Source organism: Musca autumnalis, unplaced genomic scaffold (assembly GCF_047663935.1).
Source record: "Musca autumnalis isolate F117 unplaced genomic scaffold, ASM4766393v1 scaffold_4, whole genome shotgun sequence".
NCBI lineage: Eukaryota > Metazoa > Arthropoda > Insecta > Diptera > Muscidae > Musca > Musca autumnalis.
Genome location: NW_027411977.1, coordinates 230467828 through 230480122, shown reverse-complemented (window position 1 = coordinate 230480122; position 12295 = coordinate 230467828). Strand labels below are relative to the sequence as shown.

The 12295-nt window shown below is 34.9% G+C and overlaps 1 protein-coding gene across 2 annotated transcripts in view; it reads left to right on the top strand.

Annotated features, from left to right (window-relative positions):
- Nucleotides 1–5612, top strand: part of bbg (PDZ domain-containing protein big bang) — a 537119-nt gene extending 531507 nt beyond the window's left edge. For both annotated transcript variants that reach the window (XM_073983226.1, XM_073983227.1), the window contains exons 6-9: nucleotides 28–156; nucleotides 510–936; nucleotides 5026–5157; nucleotides 5233–5612. In XM_073983226.1, coding sequence (XP_073839327.1) covers nucleotides 28–156; nucleotides 510–936; nucleotides 5026–5157; nucleotides 5233–5381 — 837 coding nt within the window. In that variant the 3' untranslated portion in view covers nucleotides 5382–5612. The remainder of the gene's footprint in view (nucleotides 1–27; nucleotides 157–509; nucleotides 937–5025; nucleotides 5158–5232) is intronic.
- Nucleotides 5613–12295: the final 6683 nt, after the last annotated feature.

Below are 12295 nucleotides of genomic sequence, written 5' to 3'. Positions count from 1 at the left end.
TTGAAATAATTTTGTTTGGTTTTTCAGATCCACAAAATTTTAGCCAACACCCCAGCAGCTAAAGATGGTCGTTTGAAGAAGGGTGATCGCATATTGGCCGTTAATGGCATGAGCATGCGCGGTTTGACACATCGGGAATCTATAACGGTGCTAAAGGTAAGTTTGAAAGCAAATTTAAGGTTTTCTTTCGCAGAGATAAGCTCTAGAAGGGATGTCTGAAATCTAAAAGGGCCTCATAGTCAGGGGAGATCTATCTGAAAGCTTATATCGATTTGGAAGAGCGCTGCTTAAATTCCTTCAGGCTTTCTGGAGGAATTTTTAGGTTTAAAAGACCTTCCTCGAAGAGCTTCTAGCTTAGGAAGATTTCGCCCAGATAAAGACATCTTGGAATAATCGATAGAAGTCCAATACGAAAGGCCTTCAGCCTACAAAAATCTCTTCACTCTTCTGTCACTTGAAAACCCCACCAATAATGCCATACTAATCTTTTTCTATCTCTCTTTTTTCAGACTCCTCGTCCTGAAGTTGTTTTAGTTGTAACCCGCTCCGAATCAATTATCGTCAAACCGTTGACGAAAAAACGTTCCTCCCTGGGCTCCCTATCCAGTCTGAATGAGAAACCCAGCGAAATTGATTACGAAAAGAAACGTAACTATCACAAGGCATCGCGTTCATTGGATTTGGACTTAGATGTTATATCGAATGAAGAATCCACCGCCACCAGCCCAACAAGTCGTCACACACCCTCAAGTACAAGTTCAAGTAGTCGTAGCAGTCCACAGCCTCCCGTCAGCCTTTCCGAGGCTGAGACATTGGCCAGTATTAGAGCTAGACGCCAGCTGTCTAGACCAGATGTTAGTAAAATCTCAACAAGCGAACTGTTGGAGAGGGCTCAAGAGACGCGTAACGCTTTGCAGGCGGAAATTAGGGCACAAGGTAAGTTGGAATAAGAGAAGAATTGCTTAAAAGATTGGGCGGGGAAAAATCTAGGGATAAATTTGGTAATGAAAACCAATCTTAGAATAAAAATTTGTTAATGTGAACTAACCTTAGAAGTAGTTTGATAGTCTTTTCGAGTATTGAAACACGTTCAAACTTCTTGGCGGGGTATCAAACTACCTTCTTGATCTTCAAACCACCTTCAAACGTATTTTTCCGGTATCAAACTACCTTCTATTGTATCAAACCACATTCAAACTACTTTGTCGGCTATCAAACTGCCTTCACGTGGTGGTTTGATGCCTTCCAACTTCTTCGTCCGGTATCAAACTACCTTCAAACTTCTTTCTTAATAGCCGACAAAGAAGTTTGATGATGGTTTGATACTTTAGAAGAGTGATAATACACCACAAAGAAGTTTGAAGGTGATTTTATACTCGAGAAAGTAGTTTGATACCCGATAAGGATGTTTGAAAGTGGTTTGTTACTCGAGGGGATAGTTCGATTCCCCACAAAGCAGTTTGAAGGTCGAGAAAGTAGTTTGGTACACCACTAAGAAGTTTGAAGGTGGTTTGATACCCCACAAAAAAGTTTTAAGGTAGATTGATACTTGTGAAGGTAGTTTGACACTCTACAAAGAAGTTTGAACGTGGTTTCATATTCGAGAATGCTATCAAACCACTTTCTCGAGTATCAAACAACCTTCAACCGTCTTTGTCGGGTATCAAACTGTACTCAGTCTGTGTAAGAATCAAAACACCACAAGAAGTAGTTTTAAGGTAGTTTGATGCCCTAAAAAGGAAGTTTGAAGGTGGATTGATACTCAAGGCAGAAGTTTGAAGAAGGTTTGACACCCTACAAGGAAGTTTTAAGGTGGATTGATACTTGTGATGGTAGTTTGATACCCGAAAAAGAAGTTTGAAGGTGGTTTCTTATTCGAGGGGATAGTTCGACTCCCAACAATGCAGTTTGAAGGTCGAGAAAGCACCCACCAAGAAGTTTGAAGGTGGTGTGACACTCAAGAAAGTAGTTTGAAGGTGGTTTGATACGCCACATAGAAGTTTTAAGGTGGATTGATACTTGAGAATGTAGTTTGACACTCTACAAAAAAGTTTGAAAGTGGTTTCATACTCGAGAATGCTATCAAACCACTTTTTCGAGTATCAAACAACCTTCAAACTTCTTTGTCGGGTATCAAACTGTACTCAGACTATTTTGTGAGAATCAAAACAACACAAGAAATAGTTTTAAGGTGGTTTGAAGCCCTAAAAAGGAAGATTGAAGGTGGATTGATACTCAAGACAGATGTTTGAAGGTGGTTTGACACCTTACAAAGAAGTTTTAAGGTGGTTTGACACTCGAGAAGCTAGTTTGACATCCGACAAAGAAGTTTCAAGGTAGCTTGATACTCGAGAAGGTAGTTTGATATAAAACAAAGAAGTTTGAAGGTGGTTTGATACCCCAGCAAGAAGTTTGAAGGTGCTTTGTTCCTCAAGAATGTAGTTTGAAGGTGCTTTGGTACCCTACATAGAAGTTTGAATGTGGACAAACACTCGAGATAGTAGATTGATACTCGACATATACATTTGAAGATCGTTTGAAACCATAGAAAGTAGTTTGATACCCAACAAACATGTTTGATAGTGGTTTGACACTCGAGAAGGTAGTTTGAAACCCAAAAGCAATAAGTTTGAAGGTAGTTTGATAATCGAAAAAGTAGTTTGATACCCCACCAAGAAGTTTGAAGGCGATTTTATACCCAAGAAATTAGTTTGAAGTCGGTTTGATACCCTCAAAAGAAGTTTGAAGGTGGACTGAAACCATTCAAAGAAGTTTAACGGTGGTTTGATACTTGTGAAAGTAATTTGATACCCGACAAAGAAGTTTGATTGTAGTTTGACAACCGACAAATAAGTTTCAAGGTAGTTTGTTATTCGAGAAAGTAGTTTGATACTCCATTAGAAAGTTTGAAGGTGGTTTTGATACTCGAGAAGGTAGTTTGAAACCCAAAAAATAAGTTTGAAGGTGGTCTGACACCCGACAGTGAAGTTTGATGGTAGTTTGACAACCGATAAAGTAGTTCGAAGGTGATCTGACAACCGACAAAGAAGTTTGACATTCGAGAAGGTAGTTTGGAAAAGTTTGAAGTTGTTTGAATGCTCGAAAAAGTAGTTTGATATTCAACAAAGAAGCAATGAAGCCACCTTAATGTAAAAGTTGCCCAAGATGCAATTTTTGCGTGATCTTAGACATATTTGAAGTTGTGAACACGCCGTTGTCCCACGAAAGTACCTCAGTTGGGTTCAGAGCAATAGATTTGCCTCTTTTATTTAATTTTTAGGGAATTCAGGAAAGTTCAAAGAGAAAAGAAAACAAACGTTTCTTAAGATACAATTTATGGATGTATTCAGACATAACTTAAGTTGTGACCCCACCTTTACCTCATCAAAGAACATCTGGACGGTTTTGAGCTATGTTTTATTTTTTGTGAGGGGTTTTGTGAAGTTTGACGGGAATTTAGGGAAATTCAAAGAAAATGAAAATAAAATTAGCCCAGAATACAATTTGTGGATGTCTTTAGACATATCAGAAGTTGTGACGCCCCCTTTATCTCATCTAAGAACCTAAGGGGGTGCAGAGCAAATGATTTGCCTCATTTTGAAAACGTTTACGGAGGAATTTTGTGAAGTTCATAGACTTATTTGTTAACTTTGTTTGGGAATTTGGAGAGGTTCAAAAAAAAGGAATGTTGAAGATGCCCAAGATTCAATTTTTGAGTGTTTAAGACATGTCTGAAGCTGTGAACCCACCCTTATCTCATTAGGGAATCTCAGTTGGAGTCCAAAGCAAAAATTTGCCTCACTTTTTTAAATTTTGTTGGAATTTTTTTAAGTTGATGGAGAATTTAGGGAAGTTCAAGGAAAGACGAAAGTAAATGTTGTTCGTGACACAAATTGTGGATGTTTTTAGACATATCTGAAGTTGCGAAGCTACCTTTATCTCATACAAGAACCTTAGGTGGATTCAGAGCAAATGATTTTCCTCATTTTTTGGGCAATTTTGTGAAGTTTGTGGGGAATTTAGGGCAGTTCAAGGAAAAACGAAAGTAAAAGATGTTCACGACACAAATTGTGGTTGTCTTTAGACATATCGAAACTTGTGAAGCCACCTTTATCTCTTGGGAAAACCTCAATTAGGTTCAAAGCCACAGATTTGCCTCATCTTTTAATTTTTGTGAGAATTTTTTGAAGTTGGTGGGGAACTTAGGGAAGTTCAAGGAAAAATGAAAGTCAAATTTATTCAAGACTCAATTTGTGAATGTCTTAAGATATATCTGAAGTTGTGAAGCCACCTTTATCTTATCTAAAAACCTCAGGTATGTTCAGAGGAACTGATTTGCCTCTTTTTTAATTTTTGTGGGAATTGTTCCAAATTGGTGGAGAATTTAGGAAAGTAAAAATAAAATGTTGTCCATGATAGAATTTGTGGATGTCTTTTGGCTCATCTGAAGCTGTGAACCCACCTTAATCTCATGAGAGAACTAGGGGTAGTTCAGTCGTAGCCGTAGATTTGCCACAATTTTCATGTTTTTCGGGAATTTTTGTGAAGTTTGTGTAAAACTTAGGGAATTTAAAGATGAAAAGAAAAAACTACCCATATCTAAAGTTGCAAACCCACCTCCTCTCATGGGAGATAACATTTTTCACTTGGCACAATTACCAAGGTAGTGGTATAGTAAAATTTTGAATATGTTATGTCAAAATTTTCTTTGTGTTGTTGCTGAAATTACAACAAAGGAAAACCTCATAAAGGGATTTGACATTTCACATTCGAACAGCTGGTGTATTACCACTACCTTGGTAATTGTACCATGAGTGGGTCCATACTTTATTTTTGAGGAATTCAGGGCTATTTTTTCAGAAAAAATTAAATCGAAATTTTCATGAGCGAAAATCTGATAGTCTTTCGACATATTTGAAGCTATGAACCCACCTTGGTGTAATGGGAAATTACTAGGTCTTTTCACACCTTTTTTTTTCTTTACTTAAACAATTATTTTATTTCTATTTTTTTATTCTTTTATAGAAGAATCCACACCCAAGGGAGCCCGTTGTGTGGAAATCATCAAAGATAGCTGTGGTCTGGGTTTCTCCATTGAGGGTGGTTTCGATTCGCCTTTGGGTAATCGACCTTTGGTGGTGAAAAAGGTGTTTATGGGTAAGTTTTCTCGAACTTTTTTTAATAATTATTGGATTTTTAATGTTCCAATTTTTGTGTTTTGTTCTTTCCCAGGTGGAGCCGCCAAGAAAACCAATCAAGTGCGTAATGGTGATGAAATCCTAAGCATCAATGGCTGTTCAACAGCCAAAATGACCCGGGTCGATGCCTGGAACTATATGAAACAGTTACCTTTGGGACCAGTTAAAATTGTATTCGCTTAAAGAGCTAAACAAAAAAGTGTTATAACGAAGTTAAGTTTTAATGTTAATAATTATTATTATAAAAATATATTTTTTTGTTTTTATTATTATAAAAATTAATATTTACTTAGAAAGTAAATTAAAAAATATAATTATTTTTTATTATAAGAAATAAAATCAAAAATTTTATTTTTATAAAAAAATGTAAAAAATTGAATTTAATATTAAATTATGTTAAAAAATGAATAAAAATCTTAATCTTGCCATTTCTCAAACCTTAAAACAATTATTATGAAATAAAACCAAGTTTTATTTCCATTAATTAAAATTATATATAAAAATGGCTTAAAAATAATTTATATAAAAAACACATTTTTGGGGAAAACTTAAAAGCATTTAAATTAAAAAAGAAAGTAAACGTTTTTAATTTTTATAAAAATAAATATATAATATAACATAAAGTGCAATTATTTTTTGTATAATAAATATATTAATTTAAAAAAAAAAAATTGAGAAAAAAATATTTTTATTTTATTAAAAAAAAATTAATTACATTTAATTTTTCTAATGCAATAAAAATATTTTTTAAATAAAATAAAAAATATTTTATTGGTTAAAAAATTAAATTAATTTTTTAATTAAATTAAATTAAAAAAAATAAAATTTTTTATTTTGATTTTTTAAAAATATTTTTTTTAATTAGTATTTAATTTTTTGTTTTTAAAATTAAATTTTATTTTTTATTTATTATTAATTTTTTTTAATTTTATTCTTTTAATTTGTACTTAATTTTTAATTTAAAAAAAACCTGTAAATTTGTCTTTTTAATTTTAGTTCATTTTTAATTTCTAAACGAAAAAGTAAAAGCCATAAAAATTATGTTATAATTTTTAAAATTTAAAAATATTTGTTTCTTCTACAAAAAAGAATGTGCTTTAACTTTGCATTTAAAAACCAACAACAACAACAAAACAAACAAACAATGGATATGTGTATATTATTTTTTTCTCTCATCATAACTTTTTTGTAAAAGTTAAAAGTTTACTGTTTTTTATTAACCTTAACCTTTTTGTAAACTATTAAAAAATAACTATAAATTTTATTTTTATATATATTTTTACTCTACTTATAAATTTACTTATATACATACATGTATTTGTATCTATTATTTCATATCTAAATTAATCATATACCTTATTATAATTATTACTTATTTTTACTTACAATATAATAATCGACAACAACAACAACAAAATGTATGTGCTGAACACACAAATCAAACAAACAACGAACATACATTTATCTATATATTTATATACTGTATCGCGACATATAATTGAATTATAAACAAAACAACCACAAAACCAATAATCATATAAATAAAAATAAACAATTTATTATATATATTCATATATATGGAAAAATATTAAAAAAAATAAAATTGTTTTATTTTGAAAGGATATTGAAGGATTTGAATTTGAGAATTTTTTCTGAATATTTCTAAATGAAGGGGTGCTTCTGAAGAACTTTCCGAAAGAATGGCTGCTTTCATAGACCTTTTGTGAAAGAAAAGACGCTTCTATAGACCCTTTCTGAAAGAATGGGTGCTTCCATAAAGCCATTCTCAAAGAAAGGATTCCATAGACCTTCTTTGAAAGAAAGGATGCTTCTATAGACCCTTTTTGAAAAAATGTGGTTCCATAGACCTTTTTTGAAAGGAATGGTGCTTCCATAGACCCTTTTTGAAAGAAAGGGTGCTTCCATAGACATTTTTTGAATGAAAGGATACTTCCATAGACCCTTTTTGAACGAAAGGGTGCTTCCATAGGCCTTTTTTGAAAGAGAGGCTGCTTCCATAAACCCTTTCTCAAGGAAATGATGTTTCCACAGACCCTTTTTGAAAGAAGGCGTGCTTCCATAGACCCTTTTTGAATGAAAGGGTGCTTCCACAGACCTTTTTTGAAAGAAATGGTACTTCCATAGACCCTTTTTGAAAGAAAGGGTGCTATTTTTGGAGTCTTCCTAATGCCACAAAACGTTGATTATTAAGAACAATGTTGGGGGTTTTCGTGAGAATCACAGTAATTACCATATGGTGGATAGGAATTCAGATAGAGATTCAACGACAGAATATAGAACCCCTAGATCAGATTAAGCAAAGAATACAATGTTTTGTTACAACAACAACCGGTTACCATAATAATTCTTTAATGGAGTACAGGATTTGGTCCAACCTTTGAACATCCTAATACGCCATTCAAACTTAAATAAAGCTCGAAGGTCGATTGTATCAGTATCCTTCTGGTATCTTCCCAAAAAAGTTTTTTTTTCGCATTACTGTTCTAGAATGGAAAGTTCCGATGGACCCTAAATTTACCAACCGCCGACGTAGCCAGGAAGGTACGCGAAATGGTAATTTGTAGAAAATTTTCAATATTTCTATATTTTGCTCACAAAAGTTCAAATTTTGGCCATTGGTATACCAATAAGAGACTCCTTTATATCTATGGAGACCTTTGTTATATAGAAAACTGCCGTAAGTGGACGTTGCTTTACATAAAGTCCCTTTAGGATGTCTTCTATTTATAGTCGATCCCTTCATGAGGCCTTCGTTCTATAAAAGACTGCTTTGGGTGGTCGTTCTTTTAGAAATTTATACGTCTTCGTTGCATTAATGACCTCTTTGAGAGCCACCATTCTATAGAAGGTAAATTAAATAGGTTTTTATCCATAGAAGTTCCCTTTCGGAAGCCTTCGTTCATAGAAAAACGTCTTATAAAACAGAACACTAAATAACACTTGTTCTGTTCTGTTGATTTGTTCCCCAGACTTTCCTTCATCATACAACTCTGTTGTTGGGTGAGGTAGAAATGTGTATATCAAATGTTGAAAAATGATAGCATACTTTTAGGATGTAGATGAATAAATTGTTCAGTTTCAGTTTATTTTTATTGAGACTTTTTAACAAAATCAAGGTATTTGAAACGTTATAAAGGAGGTACTTAAAACTGGAATGTATTATTTTAATGACTGATAAAAAGAATATAACCCATGTTATTAAAATCAGCAGTTAAACAATCATTATATATGTTTACAATAAAAGAGAAAACGCTTGCTCCCGGCGTTAACAATGAATAAATTGTGTAAATATCAAATATAAATACTGAGGACAGTTACGACCCTATCTTTAGCATACTTTAAGGCATTGGCAGGGAGGTCGTTAGATATAAGATAAGTGGGCAATCAACACTTTAAAGCATGGATAGGCGATGTGCGCTTACTAGGCGTTTACACCAGACAGTTTGTCTTCAAATACAACTCTGATTTACTAACACATACATACATTTGTCGACTGTTTCTCAGTTGTCTATCAGTTTTTCACAGACAGTAGGGTTAACAAATTTTTGACATTTTTGTGAAAAAGAAGTGAGATGATAAATTAAATGTGTTGAAAACAAAAGAATATGTACAAAAACAAAATATGTGAACGGAAAACAAAAGGAAATCTATGGTTTTTATTCATAATTTTACAACTGTTTTTGAAGTTGTCTGGACGCCTACGTCACAGAGGCAAGTTTTGGGTTTTTGACAATCGATACATGAAGTCAACTGTCCAGTCTTTTGTAAACGCAGGGTTACTGAGAGCAAGTGAGCGAAAACTTCAATGTAAAATGCATTGAAATGTATGCTCACTTGCTCTCAGTAAGCGCACATTACCTAAAGCTCTACAAATCACATGGTCCGAACGGTATAACACCGGCGATGCATCAAATCCTGTAGGAGATCTAGAGGGCTTGTCTGTGAAAAGAGGTGAACGTCGCTTACATTCCCAAAGCCGGGAAATCTATTCACTCTACACCAAAAGGCTACAGGCCCATTAGCCTATCGTCGTTTCTCCTCAAGACTCTCGAGAAATTGATCGATCTGGAGATCAGGAGCATATAGACACTGCTTCTTATAAGCAATACACAACATGCCTATATCAAAGGCAAATCTGTAGAATCTACACTTCATGAGGTGGTCAGTAACATTGAGAGGAACATGGAAAATTCAAACTTTACGTTGGCCGCCTTTCTCGATATTGAAGAAACGTTCAACAATGTAGAACTTCAAATCAATTGACCTCTCAATTAGAAAATTCAACACACCGAAAACCCTGACATGTTGGACACGTAAAATGCTAAAAAGCAGAATTAAAGGGGTCGATTATGGAATTATGGATAGCAACCCAACTCCAGTTGCGTTGCCGACAACAAATTCAATAAGAGAAATTTCTATTTCCGCATTGAAATTTATACTTTTTTACAATTAAATTAATAGCTAAAGGTTTAAAACACTGATATTGAATGAAGTTGACAAAAATTTCCGTCGTTTCACTTATTTAAATTGTATGATTTTCTCTTCTGGCAACGCAACTACAGTCTCACCGTTACTGTGGCCACTCGTGCATACTGACGGAACTGCATAATCAAGGCATCAAAAGTTATCGCCTACGCGGACGACGTGGTGCTAATGATTTCCGGTAAATTCCTGTTCACAATTTCGTAGCTTATGCAAGGGGCCTTATCAACACTCTCTCATTCGCAGTTCGTCCAAATTTCATTGAAATGGGACAAATATAGCGTGTTTCCTGCAGCAAATACCTCAAATCTGCCTAAAATATAGTATATGAGAGCTACATCCAAATCTGAACCAATTTCGATATAATTTAGCACACTTATTTCTAGGCCAAATTCCGGCAAACCATCCAATTTTTTTTTAAATTGGACATATGTATATTGCTCGTTTCGTGAATCAAATACCTAAAATTGGCCGAGTATATATATGGGAGCTATATCTAAATCTGAACCGATTTCTATATAATTTAGCACACTTAATTCTAGTCCAAATCCCGGTAAACATTCCAAATTTTATTGAAATCGTACACATATATATAGCGCGTTTCGTGCATCAAATACCTAAAATCGTCCGAGAATATATATGGGAGCTATATCCAAATTTGAACCGATTTCTATATAAGTTGGCACACTTATTTCTAGACTAAATACCGTCGCACATTCCAAATTTAATTGAAATCGGACATAGAGCGTGTTTCGTGCACCAAATTCCTTAAATCGGGTGAAAATATATATGGGGGCTATATCCAAATCTGAACCGATTTTACCAAAAAAATAGCGTTCGTCCTTTGTCCAAAAAAACTATCTTTCCCAATTTTCATACGAATAGGACAATAAATGCGACCTGTACTTTGTTCACAAAAATACATGGACAGACAGACGGACATGCGTAAATCGACTCAGAAAGTGATTCTATGTATATCCCTAAAAGGAAAAGGATAAGGTACATATATCTCGTTTCTTTTTGCATGTTACAAACTAAAGACATAATACCCCTTACCACAAGGTGGTGTAGGGTATAAAAACACTGTCTCCTTGGCCTAAACCTTTATGTCAATCCAACAAAGACAGAATTGGAAATATTCACTACGAAACGTGAGCTCGACGACTTTGTGCTACCAATACTGGAATACTGGATGGAGTGCAACTTCAGCTCTCGCCCGAAGCTATAAACCTAGCTACAATCCTTGCTACGATGCAAAAGGAACGTTGAGGAGAGGGTGAAGAGTGGATTAATAGTACCCTATTCGTGCAAGAATTCTATTGGGAAAAGCTGGGGACTAAACCCATCGATTATACACTGGTTGTATAACACTGTGGTGAGGGCCATCCTATCCTATGGATCTCCTGTCTGGTGGGACTCTCTACGCCAAAAATCCGACATCCAGGAAAATAGTCAAGGTATAAAGAGCAGCCTTGACTCTAATAACTGGAGCCGCTAGAAGCACTCCACAAGCTGCATTGAACGCAATGCTGAACCTACGACTTTTGGGTTTTAGCATTAAAAGCCTGTTTCACTATGTCGAACGAAAAAGAAAACGAAAGAAAAACTACTTAACACATGTATGATTTTCAAACTTTGTAGTTGTTTCGAAGCAAAAACAAAGTCAATATTACCATGAAAAGCAAAGTTATGTTTTTCGTTCGCATTCATTTTCTTTCGTCATAGTGAAACAGGCCCTAAGTGTCAGGCAGCAACGTAGTTCTCTAAGGCTGTAAAAAAACTTTGGCGCAACAGTGCCACCTATGGGCATGGATAAAGTTAGAATGAATTAGGAGAGAGCTTCAAAATGGATCAATGTGGGAAACTGAGCGACTACATATCACCAGTCTTGGTATTTGAAGATATACATAGATGTCGTTATCCAAAGTAGAGACGTCTGTAGTAACCTCCTCTGGACGGTCTGGCTTTTTATACAGACGGTTCCACGAATGTGCCGGGGCTGCCACTGTGGAAGGCTTGGTCTTGATTACTCTTACAAGTTAGACAACGACTGTAGTGTACTCCAATCTGAAATCTTCGCGATCAGGAAGGCTGCAGAATTGATAAGAAGTCTGGATGCGGAGAGCTTTGAACCGGTGACTATTTTTGTGGATAGTCAAGCGGTTTTTTGAAGCCATCAAATCCTTTGGCATCAAGTCTGAGGCCGTCCTTGAGAGTAGGGCAACCTTGAAAAACCTAACAAATAGTTTCCGGCTATGCTGGGTACCAGGACATTGCGACTTTATGGGAAACCAAACAGCAGACTAACTGACTAGGCGAGGATCGCAATCAACATGTCTAGCAACCGCTGACGCAATCGTTTTTTAACGAAAAAGCCAAAAAATCAAGATCTATTTGGCCAAATATGTCAGTCAACAGAACAAATTCACTCTTAAGCCTGAGCAAAGCTGAAATAAGGGTAATAACGAGAGTCATTACTGGGCACTGCTACATTAGAGCCTATACATCAAGTGGAACGCTGACGGTGTTGATTGACTTAAGGACTCCGAGTGACATAACCTACTAACAAAATAAAATAACAAATCTCTAAATTA